The 26,605-nt window shown below is 44.4% G+C and overlaps 1 protein-coding gene across 1 annotated transcript in view; it reads right to left on the bottom strand.

Moving 5' to 3' along the window:
- Positions 1 to 16,162: 16,162 nt before the first annotated feature.
- RND2 (Rho family GTPase 2) overlaps positions 16,163 to 26,605 on the bottom strand; it is a 215,223-nt gene continuing 204,780 nt past the window's right edge. Inside the window, exon 5 of the mRNA XM_068264150.1 lies at positions 16,163 to 16,878. Within this exon, the coding sequence (XP_068120251.1) occupies positions 16,630 to 16,878 (249 nt within the window). The 3' untranslated portion in view covers positions 16,163 to 16,629. The remainder of the gene's footprint in view (positions 16,879 to 26,605) is intronic.

The following is a 26,605-nucleotide window of genomic DNA, read 5'->3' as shown; positions in this document are numbered from 1 at the left end:
TATCCCAAATTCGAACACCAATACAGCTAGGTGGGTGATTAAGTAGTGTGCAGGAGAGCAGCACTCTGGCTGAGTTGCATCCAATCAGAGGGCTGTTCTATTACACACTAGCCATCTGGCTCTCTAGGCAGTGATGTCAGCCAAGCTCTCTGCCAGATGAGTGAGCGGGAACACAGAGGTAATGTGACAGCCAAGGACTAGGATGCTCAGGCTGCACAGCGAGGTGCACACTTGCGGTGTATTCCCTAGAAAATACTAGCTTGTAGGCTTTTCTTTTGACCGGCAAACTGTAACTCTAGAAGTTCACCCATTAGGTTCACACCACATGTGGTGCTGCAAGACATTCACATATTATAATTTGTAGGCGCAGCAAAGTTATACAGCTAAGGAAAAAAAATATTAAAAAATCTAAGCATCAGGGCCATAGTTTTTTTTTTTTAACCTCTCCAGAAAGGAGTTGATCCTGATACATTTAGCTTTGTTGTTACTTTATCTATTTAATTTTCAATGTTTTTGCTTGTTCAGGGCTCTTTCACACCAGAGCCCTTTTCCTGCGTTTCAACGCAAAGGCAATTCTTTGCATTAACCAAGGTAAAATGAAAGTCCATAGACTTTCCTTTTACCTTTCACACCCAACGCCACGTTTCAGTGCATTGCGGTTCAACGCACTCGGGAGCATTGAACCGCCAGGAGCAGGCGTTTTCCGTCAGGTTCAATTATTAGCTACCTCCGCTGATTGCATTGCACCGCAGATTCCCGACGACACGCCGCAGGCTTTTCAACGTGTGCAGGAAACGGCTCCTGCACGTGTTGTCTAATGTGAAAGAAGCCAGAGTGAAAAATTCAGATATAAAGAGTTAAAGGACAACTGAAGTAAGAGGTATATGGAGGCTGCCATATGTATTTCCTTTTGAAAAATACCAGTTGCCTGGAAGTGCCGTTGATCAACTTGATGACAGTAGTGGCTGAATCACACCAGAAACAAGCATGCAGATAACCTTGTCAGATGTGACAATGTCAGAAACACCTGATCTGCTGCACGCTTGTTCAGGGTCTAGGGCTAAAAGTATCAGAGGCAGAGGATCAGCAGGACTGCCAGGCAACTGGTATTGCTTAAAAGGAAATAAATATGGCAGCCTCCATATCCCTCTCACTTCATTTGTCCTTTAAATAAAGTTTTCAGCAACAGAGACTTGATACCTTCACCAGCAGGCCTAAAAGACAAAAACCTTTTCATATTTCAATGTAATAGGTCTCACGCCATCTAATGAACCATTTTTCCAAACTGTGGGCTCCAGCTGTTGGGGTGATTGTGCAGCATTCATGTTACAGTTACAGTGTGTATTACATTTACAAATCGGGCAGGGTTGTTAGAATAAAGCAATTCTACTTTATATAAACAGCAAAAATCAATTAACCCTTCGCACACTCACATGCAAATGTTCAAACAAATGCATTCACAGATTTACTCATCCAGGCACAACTGTTATCCCTACAGCTAAATTAAAAGCCAGGGTTTTAGTTCACAGAAGAATGCATTCTTATGCTTAATCACCTATACTGCGCAGAAGTACCCAGGTAAACATAGGTGTCCTAACTCTGGCCCTGTAACATGCATAGTGCAGACATGCAAACACATTCATTGCATCAAACCTATCAATGGATTAGGAGCACACATCCTAACTTCCTCTCCTGGGAAAAACCGTGCATCTTACCAATCGCACAAGGGAGCTAACTTTATGTGTCCATGTGCACCATGCGCATACACCAGCATAAGCTGTCTGCATGCTGACAAACATACAGGGGAAGGGGGGAGTGCACCGAATTAGACCCTAGCCACAGGGGTCAATGATAAGAATAAACATACATATATCCAGGCACATCGCCTCTAGTTAGGACATTAAATAAATTTTTAGGGAAAGGGAGGTGCTGAAGGGGGTGTGGCTAGAAACAGCAAAAATCAATTAACTCTTCGCACACTCACATGCTCATATGTATATCTTTATATAAACAGGACACAGGCAGACTTTTCTCATGCACAGTGGGATGACATGTGCTCCTCTGTCCCTTGCGCAGTGTGTGACCTGTGATGTCACTTTGCACTGGAGAAGAATGATAACATGTCCGCTCCCCTGCAGGCTCTGCATATAAACTAGATCACCATCCCATAGCATTCCAGTGAGTTGTGCATATCATTTAAATATAATTTAAACAATGGTAAATCCTAAAGCTACATCATTGTTGCTGCACAATCCAACCTGCACACCCAATTCATATTTTTTTCTTTTTAACTCTAGCTTTACTTGTTCCACTGCAGAGTAACTAGTAGGCACCAATCGGAGTTTAATTGAATTGCAATGTATACCCCACTGAAACACTAAAGGTGCATACACACATCAGACTATAGTCTTTGGAAAATGAAAGATCACAGACCACTCTTACCACCCTTCATGTAGTATGAGAGCCATACTCTACACAGTCTTTTCTATGGAGCTGAACTCCCCATCAGAAAATAATCTTTGCAAGATGCTGCACATACAGATGCTGTACAGACACAAAAGATCAGTATCTGCAAAAGATCTGTTCCTGCCAAAAATCCATTCCTGCAAATTGCAATGATAGTCTGAGATCTGCAGATCATCATACACACATGATTTAACTGACATTCATCTGCAGATCAAGCAATCATCTGCAGATCTGAAAATCCATCCTGGTGGATCTGATCTGCAGATGAATGTCAGTTAAATTATGTGTGTATGATGATCTGCAGATCTCATAGACTATCATTGGAATTTGCAGGAATGGATTTTTGGCAGGAACAGATCTTTTGCAGATACTGATCTTTTGTGTCTGTACAGCATCTGTGTGTGCAGCATCTTGCAGAGATTTTTTTCTGATGTGGAGTTCAGCTCCATAGAAAAGACTGTGTAGAGTGTGGCTCTCATACTACATGAAAGGTGGTAAGAGTGGTCTGTGATCTTTCATTTTTCAAAGACTATAGTCTGATGTGTGTATGCACCTTTAGAAAGAAACCAAATGAAAGCGGTTAACAGCTCAGCAGCCATTTTGTGTAGAGAATTATTTTCTTCTGGTTCATAACTTTTTATATTAGTATAAGTAAATATTTTATGCCTTAAGAAGCAATTTGTTTATGAAGCCAGTATATTTCCCACTCCCATGTTCGCCTGCAGGATTTCTTAAGAACCGCCACCCACCACCCATCAGACTTGCTCCCTTCTTCAACACATTCAAGTAAGCCCTCAATCCCACCTCTTAGATGGCCTACCCACCCCCTACCACACAGTAAAGCCGGCCATACACTAGCCGATTACCCGCCGATCGACAGCAGATTCGATCACTGGGATTGAATCTGCTGTCACATTGTTCACGCTAAACTTCGATCTATTTTGTCCCGAAATAGATCGATCGCTCTGTACGGGAAATTACAGTCGATCGCCCGCGAGTAGGGAGCACGTCGATAGCAGCGTACAATCGACGCAGGTATACATTACCTGAAGCTGGCTCCTGGCATCTTCTCCGCATCACCTTCCGCATCATGGCAGGCATCCGGTGGCATTAGTGTATAACTTCCTGTGTCACTGCAGTGACAGCAGAAGTACAAATAGAGGGTGCTCTATTTAAACTTCCACTGCCACTGGAGTCACAAAGTTATGCCAGATTCGGAAGGTGATGGGAGAAGATGCCAGCCGGGAGCCGATGCGGAGAAGATGCCCGGAACCAGGCTTCAGGTAATGTATGCGCGGGGGGAAGAGAGACAGTGTATAGATTTCAGCCTGAATCCGATTCACCAGCTGTTTGCAGTAAAGGCAGCCATACGATCCCTCTCTGATCAGAGAGGGATCTATTTGTTGGTCGAATCTGATGGCAAATCGACCAGTGTATGGCTACCTTAACTCTCTACTGAATATTTATTCCACAGCCCTACCTAGTGTTTCCAACCATATCCCCCCCCCCCATAAATTGTAAGTCCTCCCTTCCCTAGTGTAGTCTACATGAAGGTGTACTCCTTTCCTATGACAGCCTCATACTTGTATTACTGGGACTACCTAACCAGCCCAAAATCGCATGATCATGTATCTGGTATCCTGTTTGCCTTGTATAACTTTGTCCTATGTTGTGTAACCTTGTTACATCTGTCATCCTTGTATCACTGTATATATTTATTGTCCAGCACTGCATAATACGTTGGCGCTTTAAATACTGTATATACTCTAATACAAATAGACCTCGTGTATAATTCAACTCCAATAATCGACCCTCTTAAGCTGGAACTTTTTATTGACTCAAGTATAATTCTACCCAGCCAAGTTATTGGGTGCACTTGGGTCCCAGGGGTGGTTAATGACTGCACTGCATACAGTATTGCAGCTATTAACCACTACTGGTCTTTCAGTGCAGCCAATAACTCCACTAAGTCCCCAAGTGCAGCCACTCCCCCTACTTGAAAAACACTGCAGCCCAGCATCTTTCCCCCCCGCCCTTTCATGTTAATTGCTGTGGCCAGGACTTTTAGACCTGTGTTTTCTTGGCCTATCCTTTATCAAAAAAGTGTCACCACTGGGTAAATTGCTGAGAATCCCCCATGAGGAGATGGACTGGCCCAAAACCTGTCGGTTCTGTCAGATTTTAACTGCCTACTTTTTTCACGATAATGGTCCTTTAATTACAGTTCAAATTTATTAGAAGTTGGTGCATTTTTTTTCTAGACTCCAACTCCAGGTACCCAAACATTTCTTTCTAAATAAATTGAGTATCTACTACGCAAGTACCTACTTCATATAAACAGCATATGATATGCAACATCCACTCAACTTTATGCTTTAGAGGGAAGGGTCAGGGACTGTTTCAAAAAAATAAAAATCCGCATCCACTTACCTGCGGCTTCCCCCAGCCCGTGGCAGGCAGGAGGTGCCCTCGGCACCGCTCCACAGGCTGCCGGTGGCCGACCCGACCTGGATAGGCCAGGCCGGGCTCCTTCCGCGTTCCAAAATGCGCCTCAAGGCGGCGCGCTGACGTCATCGGATGTCCTCCGGGCTTTACTGCGCAGGCTCAGTAGTTCTGAGCCTGCGCAGTAAAGCCCGGAGGACGTCCGATGACGTCAGCGCGCCGCCTTGAGGCGCATTTTGGAACGCGGAAGGAGCCCGGCCTGGCCTATCCAGGTCGGGTCGGCCACCGGCAGCCTGTGGAGCGGTGCCGAGGGCACTTCCTGCCTGCCACGGGCTGGAGGAAGCCGCAGGTAAGTGGATGCGGATTTTTATTTTTTTTGAAACAGTCCCTGAACCTTCCCTTTAAGTAAATGCTATACTACACTGAGGATATGGGAAGTCACTGGAGGATCAACCTAGGTAAGTATCTGTTTTTTGATCTTAGGATCACCTCCTGTCCACTGTAAAATAAACATGAGGTATGGAGGCTGCCATATTTATTTCCTTATAAAATAATAACAGTTGCCTGGCAGCCCTGCTGATCTATTTGGCTGCAGTAGTGTCTGAAGTACATCAGAAACAAGCATGCAGCTAATCTTGTCAGATCTGACAATATTGTCATAAACACCTGATCTGCTGCATGCTTGTTCAGGGTCTATAGCTGAAAGTATTAGAAGCAGTAGAACAGCAAGGCTGCCAGGCAACTGGTATTGCTTAAAAGGCAATCAATATGGCAGCCTCCATATAACTCATCTCGGGTTCACTTTAGGGCCTGTTCAGACTATCTGCGTATGAAGAATGCGTTTAAAATCAAAGAAACGCAAGATGAAAAACGCATGCGTTTTTCTTGCGTTCTAATGCGTATTCTATTGCGTTTTGCACACACACGTGACCCAGGGGAAAAAAAAAGAATTATGGGAACTGCAGAGGAAAACGGACGCTAAAAACGCAATAGTACGTGTTTTTGATATGCGTCCATAGACTTTCATTGCGTCCGTTTCTATGCGTGACGCACAGAACTGCGTGCAGCAATGCGGATGAGAAACGTATGCGTCTCATACGCATACATGTGAACTAGCCCATTCAAAAGCATTAGGAGCCGTTTCTATGCGTTTTTGGTACCCAGACACGTTCCCTGAAAACGTCTAGGAACGCGCATAGTCTGAACAGGCCCTAAAAGTGAGTGTAAAGGCAAAAAAAAAAAAAGTTAGATACCTATGGAGAGGGAAGGCTCCGGCTCCTATAGAGCCTTCGCTGTCTGTCCCCTCTTGTACCCCTCGTTCTAGCATCATCACCCGTTTAATTTGCCTCTTTGGGCGGCTTCAGTAGCACTTGTGTACTCAAGTGCTTCTGAAGATGGGCGGCTCTGAGCTGTGCGCAGTACGGAGCCGCCCCTCTTCAAGAGGAACTCTGAGACACAAGTGCTACTGAAGTCTCCTGAGGGTTCACAGGCGTGTATTCGACCAATTAATCGAGTACACACAATAGGGGTGAAAACACTGGAACGAGGGGAGCAAGAGAAGACAGGGAAGGCGCTATAGGAGTCTGAGCCTTTTCATGTCCATAGGTAAGTATCTGACATTTTGTCCCTTTTACACTCACTTTAAAGAGGAGCTGTCAGCCATACTATCTCAGAAAAAAACCCCCACATATATAAGTAGATACAGTAGGGTATTGTACCGTGTTAGCCATCAGTAAAAGCAAGAAGTTTTAAACCAGGATGATACCATTTATTGGCTAAAGTAGATACATATTTGCTCTACCTACATAACATACAGTATGTATTGCACTGTCCACATTTTGATTTTAGTGATTATTCTACAATAAAAAAAAAAGAAAATCCTTCTTAGCATTTCCCATTTTAACTGTGGCTATTTTGAAGCCAATCCGGATGTAATTTCCTCCCTTACTCTCCTCTGCCTGATTTGCCCACCATTCACTATAGAAAGTGCATTGTCTGAGCATGAGAAATATTGGCCAATCAGAGAGGAAAAAGAGGTGTGGAAGGGGAAAACAGGAGGGAAAGAGGCTCCAGCCAATAAGGCTGCATTAGTTAAAGAGGCACTTAAGCCACTAAAAAAGAGTTTTACTCACCTGGGGCTTCCCTCAGCCCCCTGCAGCTGATCGGTGCCCTCGCCGTGTCTCTCTGATCCTCCCGTCCCCGCCGGCGACCACTTCCGGTTTCGCTGTCAGGACCCGACAGGCATGGGAACGCAAGTGATTCTTCGCGTTCCCAGCCAAAATATCGGCCCCTATGCTGCTATTGCGGCCTCCTGGACTTTTGGTTCACTTTAAGTCTGAGGGGAAGTAGAGAAGCAAAAAACCTAGCATGCCCTGCAACTTCCTTTTTGTGTACCAAATAAGAGTCAGGTAAACTGGGGAATAATCATTTATCAACAAGAAAAGTAATAGTGATTTTAACTTTTGGATTGCCTGGTTAGCATCCTTATTACTTGTTTACCAGATAAACTTAAAGAATTGATTTTATGCCCGACAGTTGCACTTTAAGTGCGTATATCGGGAGCATGCACTCACTATGTTTCCTCTATACAGTCATCCATAAACATTGTCTGTGCAGAATATAAAAGGTGGAAACTGTACATTTCGTACTCTGATGTACTGAGAGCAATGTGCTTGAACATGTAAATCCTGCACAGAAAACAGGCAGGACTCTGAGGCACACAGAGCAGAAGAAATGCTTCTCCTGTCGCATCATACATTTCCACTCTCTTCTTAATAGAATGTTTATTTAATAAACCTCGTTTAACCAGTGGAGAAATTCAATGAATGTGCTCTGCTTCCTGCCAAGTGGCATGTCTGCGTATCTCTGTACTGTGTATTCATACCGCTGCCGACGCCAGTGCTCGGCTGCACTACCTCCTGACCTCTATAAACGAGTCACATTAAACCTCTTCCTATCAGTTCCTCACTCTCCCTTTCAAGATATTACATTGTGTGCCATCTAAATCTCATTAGTGTGGCGTCCTTGGAAAGGTCACTGCAATTTAGAACTAAAAGGTAAAAAACCGCTGCCCTGCCCTAAGATGTGTAGATCAGGCCAAGTCAGAAAGCAAGCCTTATAAACAGAGAGGTCTGGGACTGATGACCTCATTACAGAAGCCGTCCATCAGACTGACTGGGCTAAGTGGAGATTTGCAAAGGCACCTCTCTGTCATCTCTGGCCAGCAGAGGAGCATATGTCTCACCATATCTGCAGCCAGCCATTTAATGGATTTATTGTTTGGCACTCGCAAAAAGTTTTGAATTAGGATGATACTATTTATTGGCTAACTTAAAGAACCAGTGACACCCATGCTATCCTAGAAATAAAAAAACACATATATAAGTAGATAAATACTAATTCTACTTACGTAACAGATGTATTGTGCTGTCCACGTCATGATTCCTGTGAATTTTATAAGCAAAAGCAGAGAATCCTATTCTAGACCGTTTCCATCTTGGTTACCTTTGAATGAAGCTAATCCTGCCGTCACTTCCTCCCTCACTCTTTTTTTTTCCTCTTGCTAATTGTGTATTAGTTACCCATCCCCCTCCCAGAGTCTTCAGACACTCCCACTGAGGTCTATACTAGGAAGTAAACTGTCTTATGTCATTATAAGAAGGGGGAAATAAAGGGAAGATGAGGATTGTATTATAGATAAAAAGATCCTCCATCATGCAACTGTTTGCCAATGGCAATGAAAGGGCCATTGCTCCTAAGGTATGTGATAACTCCAAACCATAACACAAGAAAAAGTTTTAATTGCACGCTTAGTATAGTTATCACATAATACTAGGGATGGGACGAATCCACAATTTCTTCGAATCCGAATCTAAAAAGGTTCTCGAATATCTCGAACCTTTCGAATCCCGAATCTAACGAATCCTGCACATACAAATTGTGCGATCCGTGGTATAGTTGCACGCAGTAAAGGTAGCGAGGTAAAGGTGCCTTCAATATTGGTAGCTTTCAGTATAGGTAGCAAGGTATAGGGGCCTGCAGTATAGGTAGCAGGGTATATGGGCCTTCAGTATAGGTAGGTATGTAGGTAGGTATAGGGGCCTTTAGGTAGGTAGGTACGTATAGGGGGCCTTTAGGTAGGTATAGTGGCCGGTAGGTAGGTATAGTGTCCTTTAGGTAGGTAGGTAGGTAGGTAGTTAAAGGGACCTTCAGTATATGTAGCAGGGTATAGGGCCTTAAGTATAGGTAGGTATGTAGGTAGGTATAGAGGCCTGTAGGTAGGTAGGTACGTATAGGGGGCCTTTAGGTAGGTATAGTGGCCGGTAGGTAGGTATAGTGTCCTGTAGGTAGGTAGGTAGTTAAAGGGGCCTTCAGTATAGGTAGCAGGGTAATAATAATAATAATAATTCCTTTTTTTGTATAGCGCCTTTCTCCTGTCGGACTCAAAGCGCTTGCGAGGCAGCCACTAGAGCGCACTCAGTAGGCAGTAGCAGTGTTAGGGAGACTTGCCCAATGAACTCCTTACTGAATAGGTACTGGCTTACCGAGTCGGAAGAGCCAGGATTTGAACCCAGGACTCCTACATCAGAGGCAGAGCCCTTAACCATTACACTTTCCAGCCACTGGTATAGGGCCTTAAGTATAGGTAGGTATGTAGGTAGGTATAGGGGCCTTTAGGTAGGTAGGCACGTATAGGGGGCCTTTAGGTAGGTAGGTAGGTATAGTGCCCGGTAGGTAGGTAAAGTGGTAGGTGGGTGGGTAGGTAGGTAGGTGTCGCTCCCCCCTCCGTGCCTCCTCCGCTCACCCCCATGGCCTCCTCCGTCCCCCGTGCCTCCTCGCTCACCCCTGCATAAGTATCAACTCACATGTCCAGTGGAGCGCAGAGCGGCAGACCTCGTCGTTACTTCTCGGTTCCCTCTAGTGGCCGGACTGGCTTTTACTGATGACGTCATTGTAAAAGCCGTCACTAGAGGGAACCAGGAAGTCAGCGAGAGGTCTGCCGCTCTGCGCTCCACTGGACAGGTGAGTTGATACAAAGTATGCGGGCGGGCGTAGGAGGCGAGGGGCAGGCGGAGGAGGACGAGTGCGAGCGGCGGATGCGCTGCGATGCAGCGTCGGGATTCGGCGGATTCGTAAAGTGGAAAATGGCGTCGGGATTCGAATCCACGAATCTCGAATATTTCCCAATATTCGAGGGATTCGTGGATTCGCCGGATTCGTCGTCCCATCTCTACATAATACACTCAAACCAGTTGCTGTTTGTTTAAGTTTTATGGTGACAATCCCACTTTAACCACTTGCCGACCGCACGCTTATACCGTGCGTCGGCAAAGTGGCAGCTGCAGGACCAGCGACGCAGTACTGCGTCGCCAGCTGCAGGCTGATCAGGAAGGAGCGGCTGCTTCCTGTCAACTCACGGCGGGGGGCTCCGTGAATAGCCTGCGGGCCGCCGATGGCGGCTCGCAGGCTAAATGTAAACACAAGCGGAAATAATCCGCTTTGTTTACATTGTACGGCGCTGCTGCGCAGCAGCGCCGTAAGGCAGATCGGCGATCCCCAGCCAATCAGCGGCCGGGGATCGCTGCCATGTGACAGGGGACGTCCTGTCACTGGCTGCACAGGACGGATAGCGTCCTGTGCAGCCCGGATCTCCGGGGAAGGGAGGTAGGAGAGGGAGGGGGAGAATGTCGCCGCGGAGGGGAGCTTTGAGGTGCCCCCCCCGCAACAAGCCTGCACGCAGACGCGATCAGACCCCCCCTGCACATCATCCCCATAGGGGGGAAAAAAGGGGGGTGATCTGATCGCTCTGCGTGCACCCTGATCTGTGCTGGGGGCTGCAGAGCCCACCCAGCACAGATCCCAACAAACAGCGCTGGTCCTTAAGGGGGGGGGGTAAAGGGTGGGTCCTCAAGTGGTTAAAAGCACAAGAGTAAGCAAGCTTTCGGCTGTGCAGCCTTCCTCAGACTTCAATCCTGCTTGCTTACAAAATGCTGGAACAGACAGCTACTGTATATACATGCAATATCAAAAAGGGACACAGATTTTTTTTTCCTCAAGCATAAATACAATATGCCTTAAATGAAACAGAAAATTTAAATGGAGTCTTGAGAGGTCGTTTAATTGGATTTATGACTACTAGATAAAGGTGGCCATACACTGGTCGATTTGCCATCAGATTCGACCAACAGATCCCTCTCTGATCGAATCTGATCAGAGAGGGATCGTATGGCCACCTTTACAGCAAACAGATTGTGAATAGATTTCAGTCTGAAACCGATCACAATCTGTGCAGCTGCCGCCCCCCCTCCCTGCATACATTACCTGTTCCGGCCGCCACGAGTCCCCCTCTATCCCCGCAGCTTCTTCTCCGCTCTGGGCTCCAGACCGTTCCTGCAGCTACTGAACTTCCTGTCCAGGGGAAGTTTAAACAGTAGAGGGCGCTTTACTGTTTAAACTTCCTGCCGGGACAGGAAGTTCTGTGTAGCTGCAGCCGGTCCGGAACCCAGCGGGGACCAGGGAACTCGCGCCGGCCGGAACAGGTAATGTATACCCGCTGTATTGCGTCGGTCGTTGGGCATTTGAACGCCGCTATCGACGCACTCCCGACCTGCCAGCGATCGAGAGAAATCTTCCACACGGACGGATCGACGGGAAAGATCGATTTCAGACGGAAATCGATCGTTCTGTCAGCGGTGTGCGCAGCGATTTCACAGCCGATTCGATCACTGTGATCGAATCGGCCGTATATCGGCGGGAAAATAGTTGTGTATGGGCACCTAAAGACCCCTTTGTTTACTTAATTCTCACACACAGTCACCCTCAATTCGGAGTTCACAGGTTTTAGCTACAATCAAAGTGGATGCACGAGAGGTGCATGGCTAGTCAGCCACATGGCAGTTCCAGGAAATTCACCACTTAAAGTGAACCAGACACGAAGCACCCTCATGTATTTTACCATATACTGTATATCAGTGGGAACATAAAATCCCCGACTGAGCATTCAGTTTGGCTTTGCTCAGGAATCATTATAGTGTAGTCATTATAGCAGAGCCAGAAGGGAGCAGGCTTGAGCTAGAGAAGACATTAGAGAAGACAGACTCAGCTATGATGATTCCTGAGCAAAGGCCTCAAGTCCTGGGGCGGAGTTTTACAGGGGATCGCATGTGCATCCTCGCTTGAGTGATGGAGCTCCGCTCCGTCATCAGTCTACCGCTAGGAGACTGCCATCTATTTACATTGTACAGCACTGCGATCTACAGCAGCGCTGTAATGGGGACAGCCGTATCACTCGGCTGTCCCCTGGAGAGGCTCTGATCGGGATTCCCTCTCATAGAGCTACTTTAGAGATGTCGCAGTGTAGTTACTTCCTGGTTTGCAGGGAGGAAAGAAATTGTTAATATCCTGTGTTTACATATTAGCTCTCAACTGGGCAGAGAGCTGGGAGCTCAAATTACACTAGCTCATTACTTGCTGAGAATGGAGAATAAGACAGGCTGTTCTCTATAAACACACAAGGTGGATTTCTCTGTGTTCTCTCCTGTGCAAGAGTTCAGATCCACTTTAAAGAGAAGGACTATATATGCAATTGTTTATCTTGTCCATTTAGTTTCACTTCATGTTTGTAATATATTTCCTTAGCTTTACTGCTATTTTCAAAATAAAGCACCTTGCTTTATTTTAAAGAGTTTAGCTTTGTGTTGAATAGACCTTGTCGATAATATTGCCAAGTAAACATACTGTACATTTTTTCTGCTTCTGCCTCATAAATCTGGTTATGGAAAACAAATAATTAGAAACAATTAGCTCAGGGAGAAGAAATCTGCTTCCGAGATGCCATCTGACCCAGTTTATCAGCAAGTGGCCATATCTCAGGAATGACACATTGATTTTAAAACAGGAGAGCAGCCACACTAATCAATATCTTCTGGATAACAAACATAACTGCAGCCCACTGTCTGAAGAGTGGAAGGGTTCTTTTAAATAAATTTATGCAGCAAAATAATCACTGGGATGACATAAATGGGTAATAATAGTTATAAATTTGCCAAAAATAAGACCTGACGGTAAGATGTTCTGAACAACCATATAAATGACTTACGACTTTATTCTGTTCACATATTCCTTTTCTGTATTGGGTGTCTATTTTGTGCTCTGTCTGTGTGATTTGTGAGTTACTGTAGGACCTACCAACTCGTTTGAATGCTTGGGGGTGCAACTTTCAGCTGAGAAAAACATTAACATATTGCTGATCTACCGCCCACCAGAAAAGGACTCGGACTTCCTTAAGGAACTTGTAGATCTCCTATGCAACCTCACACTGGAACACCCCAGATGAATTGTTCTTGGAGATTTCAATACATGGGTCGATGACTCCTCTTCACAATTTGGAAAAGAGGTACCTCGTGCCTTATATGAACTGGGCTTCTTCAAATTAATCAGCTCTGCTACTCACAGGAAAGGTCACACTCTGGACCTTATATTTGGGCTGTCAATAGCCAATGTGGAAATTAATCCTGCTGCCTGGTTAGACCATCACACTATCCACTTCTCCCTCTCAATACCAGCTGTCAAACACCAGTTCAAGAATAAAATATCACCGCTTAAAAGGGCTAACACCTCAACATATCAAAAATCACCTTAGCTTTGATGAATTGACCGACTCCAGCTTGGACCCTGATACTCTGGTGTTTAAATACAACAAATGTGTGTCCTCCACCTTTGAGACCATTGCTCCTCTGTGCACCAAATATCTTACTCCACACCATCATGCACAGTGGTTTGATAACTATAAAAGAGCTGAACAGACAAGGCCGAAAACTTGAGAGAGACTGTGGCGCAAATCTCAGTCCCCAGAAGACAAACATGCCTTAATCCTCCACTTGAAGCCTGGTGTGACAGACCCAACTCCAACTATAAACGCCTGCTTACGTGAACTACAGCAATGGATGAATGACAACTGGCTGAAACTGAATGCAGACAAAACTGAAGTCCTTCTGATCGGAGTGCAGCGCATGACAACAAAACAACTTAACTTGCAGTCTTCACCACTGGGACTAGGAAGCACGGATTCTAATTGATGGGGATTTAAACTTCAGAACTCAAATCTCTGCTGTGGTGAAATCATCCTATTTTCACCTGAAGAACATTGCAAAAATCAAGCACCTCATCCCCCCCAGAAGATCTGCCAACCTTAGTCCATGCCTTCATTACATCCAGACTGGCCTACTGTAATGCTTTCTACACTTGCCTTCCAAAAAAAAAAGTCTTGTACCACCTACAGCTGATACAGAATACTGCTGTCAGACTGCTAACCAACCAACCCAATCACTGCCACAACGCCAGTCCTGCACTCCCTTCACTGGTTACCTATAGAATGGAGGGTCCTATTGAAGATCTGCCTACTGACATTTAAATCCCTGAATAATCTGGGCCCTGGATACATGAAAGATATGTTGCAGCTGCGTAGCAATCCCCGCATTCTCAGATCCGCAGGTTCTAATAATCTAGTCATACCCAGAGTCCACTTAGAAGGCTCTGGGATCAAAAGTTTTCTTCATGCTGCCCCTACGTTTTGGAACTCCTTACCTCAACAGATCAGGACAGCTCCTTCCCTGGACGTGTTTAAATCCAGACTGAAAACCCAACTGTTCAGTTTGGCATTTGCAGAAATATAACTTTTGTTGTGTGAATAATTCATCCTACTACCAATTGCTGAATTTGAGAGAGCCTAAGTGCTTTGAGTCCTATGGGAGAAAAGCTCTATAGAAATGTTATTGTATTGTATGTATTAACAGTGGGCTAAAAATCCATATTAAATGAAAAAAGATATAATTCAATAAGAAATTACTTTAGCTTACCTATCCTGTTTTAGTGTTCACTCTCAGATGTGGGAGGAATGCGATATGAAAAGAAAAGAATATTTCTGCCAGTGTCCTTCCTTCTGTGATGTATCTCTGTGATGTCAAAAGTGACCTAACTTCTGGCCATTTATTTGTTCAACCCAGCTAGGTGTTCATTTTTCCCTCCCTACTGCCACAGCTTACGGTTCTCTCCTACAGCAAACATCACCTAGACAGACTTGCATCACTGTGTAAACTCTTCAAATGCTGGGTACACACAATGCGATTTTCCGCTCGATCCGCAGGATCAATCGATTATTTCCGACATGTTCGGTCGGGTTTCGATCGATATAGCCGTCGATTTTGCATATTTAACATGCATAATCGACGGCTGTATGGATTGAAACCCGATCGAACATGTTGGAAATAATCAATCCCGTGGATCGAGTGGGAAATCGCATCGTGTGTACCCAGCAAAAGGGAGAGGGGATTAAATTACCTTCTGGTCACAGTGTCCTTTTCTTATCCAACACAGGAAGCTTTCCAGTATTTGCATGCTGATATAAGCTTGTTACTGTAGTTGAAAAACAAAACAAAAACAACTTCCCACAATCCAGCTGGCACTGCAAACTTCCTGCAGTTAGACAAAAGAACCCACACCATGTTAAAGAAAAAAACCCACACCATGTTAAAGAAAAAAACAAAGGGGGTACATATTGGGATCTATTGCAAGAACAAAAAAGTTTACATATATTTTGAAGGCATAAACTATTTTTTGACAATTTATTTATTTTTAGATGTTACAACCCCCTTTAACTACTTTAGCACCACAGTGATTGAAATCTACGCCATGTTTTGGCGGTTACCTGGCTGGCAGGGCGTAGATTTCAAACTCCGCCGCAGCCAGCATCCACAGTTTCCATCGCTGCCCGCCGATCTGGCCGCTGAATCCCGACGTCTCCCACTGCAGCTCACTCGCTCTGCCTGTCTCCAGGCAGGGTCTATCAATGTAAGCCGATCCTATAGGCTTACATTGATAGACACGGCCAGGAGCCAAGAAAGCGGATCCTGACCGGCTCACATGGCTCTGCTGTCATAGAGACAGGCAGAGTGGGTGTCCTGAGGATCCCGACGTGCGGCGATGACGGCAGTTGCGGCAGGTATGCACGGCGATTCGTCAGTATTGTACCAGTGGTCTCTGTTCCTTAAGAGGGCAGAGACCGCTGGTACTTAAGTGGTTAATGCTTTTTCACAGGCATGAAGGTTACAACTTTTTTTTTTTTAGCACAATGATGTCCTAATCGCCAAGGTATTCCACAGAAACATTTTAGCATGATATGTTTTATATTGTGCACTTACCTGACTTACTATTATGCAAGCTCTTAGCTGTAAATAATTCAACATGACCAAACCAGAACAATAAAATGGATCTTTAATTATACTTTTGGATTACAACAATGCTTCATTTCTCAAACCAGCACAACCTTCCACACCCTCCATCTGTGTGTATATATACATATAAACATACATACATATATACACACGTTACATAGGCTTTACAAACACGCCTCCTTTTAGCTCTGTACAATGGGCGTGAGCGGTGTTTGCATATAAATACAATTATGGGGACAGAATCAGCAGGACGAAAAGCAAAACTCTTAATGCGCTGTTTTTGTGTTAATTGGTTTATATCTCCACTGACTTGCAATTGCCATCTATTATTTTTCTACGGCAGTCCGAAGTTAGCCGTAAAAGCCACAGTCCAGAGTCTAGCTATGAATACACAACACTGGCCAAAGCGAAACCTGCCATATCTGTCTACTGGAGGTCTGTTATTCCAAGCAAAATGGAACCTCTGCACACTGTGCCGGCAGGCAACATTTCACATGATAGAGCAGCTCTTGGCCCGGTCCTTGCGTATTTCTGTCTCACTCAACAGTTCAGTCCGTCCAGGTAGTTGTGAAACGCGTTTCAGTCCCCTCTTGGAGTTGCTGCGTTTAAGGTTCTTGTGGACACGGTTAACAGAAGCCAAAGTGGTGACATGAAACACATCCCTCACACTGTTCTCCGACACCTTAGAGGAACATTCAACGTAGGCCACCGCTCCGATCTGTCGAGCCTGGGTGCTACCCTGGTGGGAGAGAGGCAACAATTAAAATACAATATTGATTCTTTATGATTAAAGCGCAACTCTAGGGAAAACTAATAATATATATATTATATAGTAAAACTTCGGATTAAGAGTAACTTGGTTTAAGAGCGCTTTAATATACAAGCAAAAAATGTTGTGAAATTTTGACTTTATATACAAACAACGTCTTGATATACAGTACAAGCAAAAATAAAATATATATACATGCGTCACATCACAACTGAGCCGATAGTTCGTCTCCTTTTGGTGCTGCGGGATTGTACTTAAAGGAATACTGTAGGGAGGTCAGGGAAAATGAGTTGAACTTACCCAGGGCTTCTAATGGTCCCCCGCAGTCATCCTGTGCCCGCGCAGCCACTATCCGATGCTCTGGCCCCGCCTCCGGTTCACTTCTGGAATTTCAGACTTTAAAGTCTGAAAACCACTGCGCCTGCGTTGCCGTGTCTACCAAGGCCCAGTATGGTCTGTGCCTGCGCCGTACACTCCTGGTGACAGCAGGAGCGAGGACATAGCAATGTAGGCGCAGTGGTTTTCAGACTTTAAAGTCTGAAATTCCAGAAGTGAAGCGGAGACTGGGCCAGAGCATCGGTGAGTGGCTGCGCGGGCACAGGATGTCTGCGGGGGACCATTAGAAGCCCTGGGCAAGTTCAACTGATTTTCCCCTGACACCCTACAGGATCCCTTTAAATTTGAGTATAGAGACTGTGCAGTCACATTTCCATGAAATCCTCAAAAGTAACTGTCATTGGATAAGTTCCTCATTAAAGCCACACAAAATATAAAAGGTTGGGGCGAGCCAACAGACGGCAATGATTCTGTTATAGTGAAAGTATTGTTTACATTTTTATTTTATTATAACGGTTTTTGAATTGTGGAACAAATCAGCTGGGTTTTCATTAATTCATGCGGGTAGATTTATTTTGATATGAGTGCTGTGGATTACAAGCAGGTTTCCAGAACAAATTATGCTCGCAAGCCAAAGTTCCACTGTATTAATTTTTGGTAGTACGAGAGGAGCGTTATAACATGTTTTTATTGTTTGTCGCTGCTGGGGAAACTTTTACCTCACTTCATTTCCCTGTGAGAGGTGGTCAAAGACAGTGCGAGAAAGGAGCTGTGTGACATTAAAAATGTACAGTTGTCACCAACAGAAAAGCCAAGCATCATTATTATAGTTTAAAATACATTGCACTAACATCTGTGCACACCTATGTAATTTATGTATTTGAAAAAGAAGAAAACTCGAGAGTCCAAATAGTGCAGTATGTCTAAGTAATAAGTGTAAATTAAAGCTAAATGTACTCACAAATGTGGGTTACCACTAGGCAACCACTGAAAATGCAGGTGGGGAGTTTAGACCCAACACCACACAGGTTTAAAAATATCGCTCTCAGTCGATCTAGAAAAGGGGGTACCGTCCCTCCACCAGGGGTGGACTGAAGATAAAAAACAATGTTAGAACCGATGTGCCAGATGAGCATAAAACAATTAAAAACGGTTTAAGAAGGGAGGTAGTGTTGAACTGACCTCTCCAAAGTAGACTCAACAGTAAAGAGTCCACTGAAAAAATTATTTAACCAAATCCCTTCACAAAATATTGGCAACATGTTTCATGGGCTATAACACGCTTTATCAGGCAACAATATGAACTGAACCACTGTCCCAGTAGGTATATTGACGGAGGCGCGTTCGCGGTTACAGCTAAAAATTGAGGCCCCGGTTTCAGTCTCGTGGCTAGGCCTTTATTGCAGGCATCTTGCCTATGCCCTGCAGAGTGCAGACTGCTCCTAGAGGCCACCAGGCATAAAGACCATCTAAAGCAGAGTTACCCAACCCTATCCTCAAGGCCCACCAACAGTCTGCCTATTCAGTAAGCCAGCACCTATTTCAGTAAGGAGTTTCTTGGGCAAGTCTCCTTAACACTGCTACTGCCTACTGAGTGCGCTCTAGTGGCTGCCTCGCAAGCGCTTTGAGTCCGACAGGAGAAAGGCGCTATACAAATACTGCCATTATTATTATTAACAGTACATGTTTACACCACCTCTGCGGATTTCCACAAAATGTGTACGGTTTGTGGGCCTTGAGGACAGGTTTGGGGAACACTTACCTAATGGACATAGGCCACCAGCAGAAAGACAGAGGCCACAGGGACCAGCAGGACAGACAGGTTAACAAAGTTAACTTTGTGTTAACATACTTTCAATTATATTTTAACATTAATACAGAGTTCATGTTATATATAGAGTGAAGTATAATACAGTATCACATAGGCCTATTTTTTTTTTAACAGAATATCAAGCAACCAGAAAGCACACTTATCTGGCTCAGCCAATCCCAATTGCTACCAGATTTCCAGAACTTTGCTGTATATGAAAGGGAGCAAGTTTAATCCAACTGTTCTAGACGCAGTGTCAGTCTCCTCTTCCCAAGTGACCTAAATCTCACCAACCTTTCCTTGCAATCTTACAGGCTAGTGAGGTCACTAGGGGAGGAGACTAGCACAGTGTCCAAATCAGGAGCTGGGATTAACATGGAGAATACAAATCAACAAATCCTCTTTATACAACATTAGGCCTCATTTCAAACTCTGCAGCTGAGAACCAATTGTTACCATCAGCAGACAGCTTTGCAAATGGCGCCCCCTCCTCCTATAAGGTGGCATTTGCTAGACCAGTCTACAGAATCACCATCAGGGAAATAAAATGACAATATTTATTGGGAAGAATGTTTGTATAATGTGAATAGAAGGACAAAGTCTTGTAAAAGTAATACCTTTTATTGGCTAACTGATAAAGTTAAATGATGCAAGCTCTCTGAGATCTAGTCCCCTTCTTCAGGCATATTTCCAGATGTTAGCTGAAGTAAAACACTGATGCAGCTAAATCGTAAACACGTAGATATCAGTTGTGCCGATTACTGTATAATGTGAAGAAAAACTGCAAACTGCATTGGTCAGGATTGCACTGGTCGATTTGCCATCAGATCCGACCAACAGATAGATCCCTCTCTGATCGAATCTGATCAGAGATGGATCGTATAGCTGCCTTTACTGCAAACAGATTGTGAATCGATTTCAGCATGAAACCGATCACAATCTGTGAAGCTACCGCTGCCCCCTTCCCAGGCATACATTACCTGCACCGGCCGTCGTGTGTCCCCTGGTCTCCGCTGTCTTCTTCTCCGTGGTCGGCTCCTCCAGCTTCACTGAACTTCCTGCTGGGGAAGTTTTTAAACAGTAGAGGACACTCTACTGTTTAAACTTCCTGCTGGGGCAGGAAGTTCAGTGAAGCTGGAGTGGCCGAGAACGGACGACGAAGACCAGGGGACACACGCTGGCCGGAGCAGATAATGTATTGGCGCTAGCGTCGGTCATTCGAACGCCGCTATCGACGCACTCCCGACCCACTGGCGATCGAGCAAAATCTTACGCACGGACAGATCGACGGGAATGATTGATTTCGGACGGAAATCGATCGTTCTGTCAGCGTTTGCGCAACGATTTCACAGCAGATTCCATCACAGTGATCGAATCTGCTGTATATTGGCGGGAAAATCGTTAGGTGGATGGGCCGCTTTGAAAGCCTATTAGAAGCCTCATCCTATTTACACAAGCACAAAGGGCTGAAGTTTGCTAATCCGGTATCATTTGCGAGTCAGTCTCCCATTAAATTCATGTTTTCATCAGCCCATATAAATAACATCTTGTCCCTGCCACTTTTGTTTAGTCTGCTGAGAACATGCTGAATGAGAAAACAGTTAAACAGTTTTCAGTCCTTGTTGTGCTTCTGGGAATGTAAACTTCTACAGAGCAGAGGATGTGGATTAGGCCACGGCAAGAGTGAAATGTGAGAACAATGTATAAACACGCCAAGTCATTCCATTTTTGGAGAGCAAGAAGTTTCCCAGCAGGAGAACATGTTCGGTCTTATGTTGTGTTGTTCAGAAGCACACTGCAGCTTTACTTCACCAGTGAACTTACACTGTGAAGAAACCTACACAGCTGATCTGCATTCTATCCTGTGTATTTCCCGAGGGCTATACGGGCGATTCCCAAAAATTTAGAATGTCTCATTATTCCAATTCAGTCTTCAGCATGGCTAAAGGTGCCCGTACATGATGGCTCATACACACGGGGTACGGCCGTCGCCGCAACCACGTGGCAGGTGCGTGTTGCGGCGACATGTCGCCCGTGTGTATGGCGCGCGTGCCCCGAACCGTCGCCCGCCGGAGCTGTTGCCAGGCGATTGACATGTTCAATCGCCGGCTACAGCTGTCGCCGCAACTTCACCGGAACTGTCGCTAGTCCCGCGTGACTATGCAGGCTCGCGCACAGGAGACCTACACGAGTGAATGGAGCATCCGGCAGGGGGATGCTCCATTCACAAACAGCTTCCGCCGCGTCTCTGCTATCGCTCCCTGTTCGCGTGCACGCATGCAACGGGGGACAAATGTCCCCTGTGTGTATGTAGCTTAAGACGATGTATGGGCAGATCAACCAAGAGACAGATCTCTGTGAGACTGAATCTGATCGGAGAGATCTGTTGCCTACCCATACACCGTACGCCGATTCCCGATCTATTTCAGCATGAGATCTCTTGGGAAATGGCCTTGTGATGCCACATTCTGCCGCTGTCCCCTCCAAGCTGTATACTTTACGTTTCTGCCGAGGGCTCAGTCCACTCAGACATGCCCCTACGTGGTTGCCGGCATAAACGTATACGCTGGCAACCACGTGGGGTGAGTGTATGTAGACTGAGCATGGAGCCAACGGCAGACATGGACTGGAAAAGTGTACGACACGGAGCACATTTGATTTTACACTAGGAGGACAGCGCTGGGGGTTTCCGTTCCATTTGTTACTCATCCTGATATCAAACATTTTCTGCCGCGCACACAATCAAGCATGTCGCCCCTACATCTTGCAGCATGTCCAATTGATACATGCAACCAATTTTGGCTTGAAATTGGTTGCATCGTTGATCGGGAATGCTCTTGGCAGCACCGATTTTCAAGCGATCCAATTATAATAATCAAATCAGATGGTCTATCTGCAGCAAAGTCGCCTGCTTTATGGCCACCTTAAGACACTGATGCTACAATTCAGTAGATCTGGGAGACTTCTAGCCACACTGTACAATGGATATAAAGAGAATTACTGACTCTTGCAGAGAAAGAGCTTCTGCTTGCTGCATCGCTGTACACTGCTACACCCACAATACTCAATCAATAGAAGGGAACTGCAACATACTGCATACCAATGGGTCAGGTCAGTTAGTGATATAGCATATGGACTACACCAGAGACAAATGCACAAAAATGTTATGTCACTCTATCTCTGGCAAAGCAGAATACCTTGCTAGCTGAGAAACACCAGACACTGATAGAGACAGGGCATCAAAACACTCAGATGGCTGTTGGCCATTACTATAATATCAGAAATTCCTTGTTATGTAATGTCAGCAACAGAACTGCACACGTGACATGAGCAAAGGAAGCAGAGGTTGCCACCACACCATAATCCACCCAGGGCCCTCCTACAATTATGAAATACGTTTTTTATTAGTAGTATAGTGGTAATGATCGCCTCTATATGTGCTTCAAGTAGTGGTAATCTTTAGCAGATCTTTCCCTTTCCTCTGCTTAGCGCTCGCTCACAAAGTGGCTGTAATAGGAAAGTTGGTTTTGGTAGACTGCACCATGCAGTTATTATACAAACAGTGCTGGGGAGGAGCAGTGTCAAATTTGCACTAGAGACATTGACTTTGTGTCTAGGTCACTGAAAAAAATTAAACACCTGTGCTGGTTTCCCTCAACAGTTGTAGGAAGACATTATGGTGACAGCCTTACCCTTATCACATCTAGAGATAGACAATGAGAAGCTAATGATTTCTTCTAACATTCAAATTCCATGTAAATTGTATGCAGTTTAGTTTGGATTGTTAGGGGTGTTTTGCATCCTCATGTTGTTTCTGCTGGTACAATAGTCCTATTTGGCCATCTCTCCATGACTCTTCAGTTCCCGCATACCTTGCACTGTCATTGGTTACAACTCTGTCATGCCCTCAAAGCCTAATTTCCTATCCTACCTACAGAATTTGCAGTCTGACAACTTAACTTCCTTACAGGTCCTAAACAACTAATTTCTTCTGTATGGTGCCATGCTCCAGTATGAGGAATCGTCTAGAGCAGCGTTTCTCATCATTTTACTGGTATGTACCCCTTTTAAAACCCTGTACTCACCAAGTACCCCCTAGCATAGTAAACATTATCACAAGTAACCCTTTACAAATCTATATTTGATTATAGTACATGAAAATTGGTTCTAAACACCAAGCAAGTACTTTTGCTTTTAATTATCAAAAATATTAATTTGGTATTGTTTAAATAAGATTTATCATTTTCTTAAACTCTAAATTTGTTATTAAAGTTGATCAAGCTGAGTACCCCCTGGAACCATCAGAAGTACCCCCTGGGGTACGTGTACCACATGTTGAGAACCTAGGGTCTAGAGCTTATGCAAAAAAAAAAAAATAAACCTTTTTAGCAGGACCTTGGATAGCTCTCTGATGAAGGTTGGGAGAAGGCTCTCGAGAATTCCACTAAAGTCTCCTCCAAGTCTTGGATAGATTTGCTCAGTTTCTACGTTTTGCATAAGACCTACCCCATCAGGCTAGCTAAATGCAAGCCTGTTCCTCATCCCTCTGCCCTAAATGCAACATTCAGGGCATCTTTTCATATGCCATGATCTTGTCCAGAAGTTCTAGGTTACAGGCAGCAAATCATCAATGTCCTCTATGGCAGGAAGGGCTTTTCAGAGAGGTTATTGACCCCAAACTCTGCTTGTTAAACATTGTTCCTCATGGTTTAAGGGGTAAATATACGAAGGGAAAAAAAACTCTTTACACTACCTCCACAATGCATGCAAGCTCTTAATGAAACACTGAATACAACCTACCTTACCCTCTCTAGCCAAGTGGATAAAGGCAGTTAACACCATTCTGCCAATTCATGAAGCGGTTTACCAACATAGCGAAGCATTTAATAAAAATCCATGAATCTGGGATGTATGGCTAGCCTCACCTCATACCAAACATTGCTGGTTGTGTTGCCCCCTATTTGGACCTCTGAGTTTTTGTTCTTTGGTTTTGTTAACAAACCACATACTCCTATAGATACTAGCGTTATGGTAACAATTGCAGTTCTCCTTCTATAAAACTGTCTAGCAGGTCCCTTATTGCTCCACCTCACTAAGGTCAACCGCTGGGTTCTTATTAACCTCTTGCAAAATTTCTGTGGATTATATCCCTGTTTATTATGCATAGGCAGAATGTTGTAACCACTCCATCTGTATCAGTTGCACCACTGCGGTTTTATTATTATTATTATGCTGTGAACTCTTGTCCATTGCCTGTTTTGTTCTTTCCCTTTTATGTCAATAAAGTTGGCATGCAAAGCCAGAAAAAAAATGCAGCTTGCAAGTGGACCGATAAAAACTTACAGGAAGTTATCCTGATTTGTTCAATTTCAAGTTGCATGTAATTTACATTAAATTTGAATGTTAGGCGAAACGATTTGCATCTCAATGATCATCCCTTATCTTGCTGCATCCCTGGATATGGATGAACGGTATTCAGTAGATGAAAGAAAAACTTCAGACTAAAGCAAAAACTTTACGAAGGTTCCCACTAATGGGGCTTTTAGGTCTATAAATGAAATGAGTTTTTAATTTCATCTCAATTACAGAAACCAATATGGAAATGTAGCTGACCTTGGAAAGCAGAGACCTCATTAGTTTGCTGCCCTACGATGGGACAAGCTGGAACCATACTGTGTCTGTACCAACCCTCACCACAGCACTGCCATGACTGACACAGAAAGAACTGGAAGGAAAGAGCCTATTGATTCCTGGAAACTGCTTCTTTGTTCTGTATTCCGAGATGATCAGCTATGACAGGCTGACAAAGAATTGACACACAAATTGTCACAGAATGTCCTTTTTTAAATCTATCTACGCTGACAGCCATAGAAACCTCTTGCATTTATGTTTATACCCAAAATGAAGGTTTCTGAAATTGCATTGGTATTTTGTTATATTGTCAATTTGGATGCAAATGACTCAAATCAATTTTCCTTTTTCTAAATGAAACTTGTACGGCAAAATGTCTGACTCAGAAGCCACAGATAGCAACATTTATTGACATGAGCTACATATTTGTGCCACTTCCTCCCACGAGTGTTGCACAGCTACATGCCATCCGTGCTTTGGGGCTTGCTGCATACATCGCAGGCTTCTGAGGTGAGTTTTTTTACCTCACGACACAATGCTTTCACATGTCACAAATACAGGACTCTGTGTTTTGATATACGGCAAAAAAGTTAAGATTCTGCACAGATTAGATGGCATAGTCCTGAGGGGTGTGTGAAAGCCTAGAAAATGGATTGATTGTCAGGTCCAGAGCATACAAGACAGGCTTCCTAGAACTTGTCAGGCCTACAAGGTCTGTGCTGTAGTAGAATAATGCACTCTTGTGGAATGCAGGCTCTGGAGACCAGAACCATCTCAATAATGAAAGACTGAAATTACTGATCTCACAAGGTTCCTATAGAGACTTCAAATGAAGCCTTCTGTGAGTTACTCTGCTGAGGAGCTTTCTTTGTAAGAGACACATTCTGCAGTCAATCATTTTACAGCTATAGCCATCACATGTCGAACCGACACAAGGGTCCCTATTCAATTAATGTTTCTCCTGAGTTTTCTCACAGGAGAGGTTTTTACATCTTATCAATAAAATATGTTTTAAGCTGCCAGCAAGCAAGAAAATGCTCATAATAAATGTAATCTTACTTTTTTACATACTTTTTATGACTTTTTTTTAAAAAAAACAAACCTGGGAGTTTTGCATTCCCACATTTAAGATCCTTACTTCTGGAGTGGGAAGCCTCTTGGTCCTCCAGAAGCTTCCCCTGTCCACCTCCACTAGGCTGTTCAAGCACTGAGAACCCAAAAGATTGCGGGCATGTGGCCACACCGCGCTTGCGCAGTAGCTCTGCCGCGCTTGTGCTTCGGCAGAAAAAGCCAAGCCCGATCAGGTTCATGTTACTGTGCAGACACAGAGGGCTTGCACGTGCTCAGTAGCACAGACCAGATTTGGCGTTGCTTTCACCAAAGTCTGAACATATCAGTGCTACTAAGCATGTACAAGTAGTCAACAAGCCCTTGTTGATGGTCTTTCAGGGAACGCAGTGCTGGAACGACCCAGTGGAGTTTTGAAAAAATATTTTGGAGATAAGATGAGAAATTGCCTCCTGGGAGTAAATTTAACTGAAGGGCCAATATGAAAAAGTTACCATACCATGACATACCTGTTTTAGTTTTGGATAATTAAGAAAGATGAATTAGTTTTTGCCCCCACCCCCCATTGGGGAAATGTTCCCTCACTTCATGCCTATTTGGTGTCCATGATGGATAAGAAATGCGGGATAGCCATTCAAATGTCATGAGGGTTCCTACTCTTCCATACTCTACCAGAGAAAAAAAAAAAAAAGATCCTTTCTATGACGGTCATATCAGGAAACTTCCAACATGTGGTCACAGTCACACATAACATCAGTAGGGGATTAAGGACCTTTCTAAAACTTTCAAAACTTTATTTAAAAACAAAAATCCTGGAGACTGGATTTAACACAGGACACAACACAGATATTC

This window comes from Hyperolius riggenbachi, chromosome 12, assembly GCF_040937935.1.
Source record: "Hyperolius riggenbachi isolate aHypRig1 chromosome 12, aHypRig1.pri, whole genome shotgun sequence".
Taxonomy (NCBI): domain Eukaryota; kingdom Metazoa; phylum Chordata; class Amphibia; order Anura; family Hyperoliidae; genus Hyperolius; species Hyperolius riggenbachi.
The sequence above is the reverse complement of the archived record's forward strand: the minus strand, read 5'-3'. Positions and strand labels throughout refer to the sequence as shown.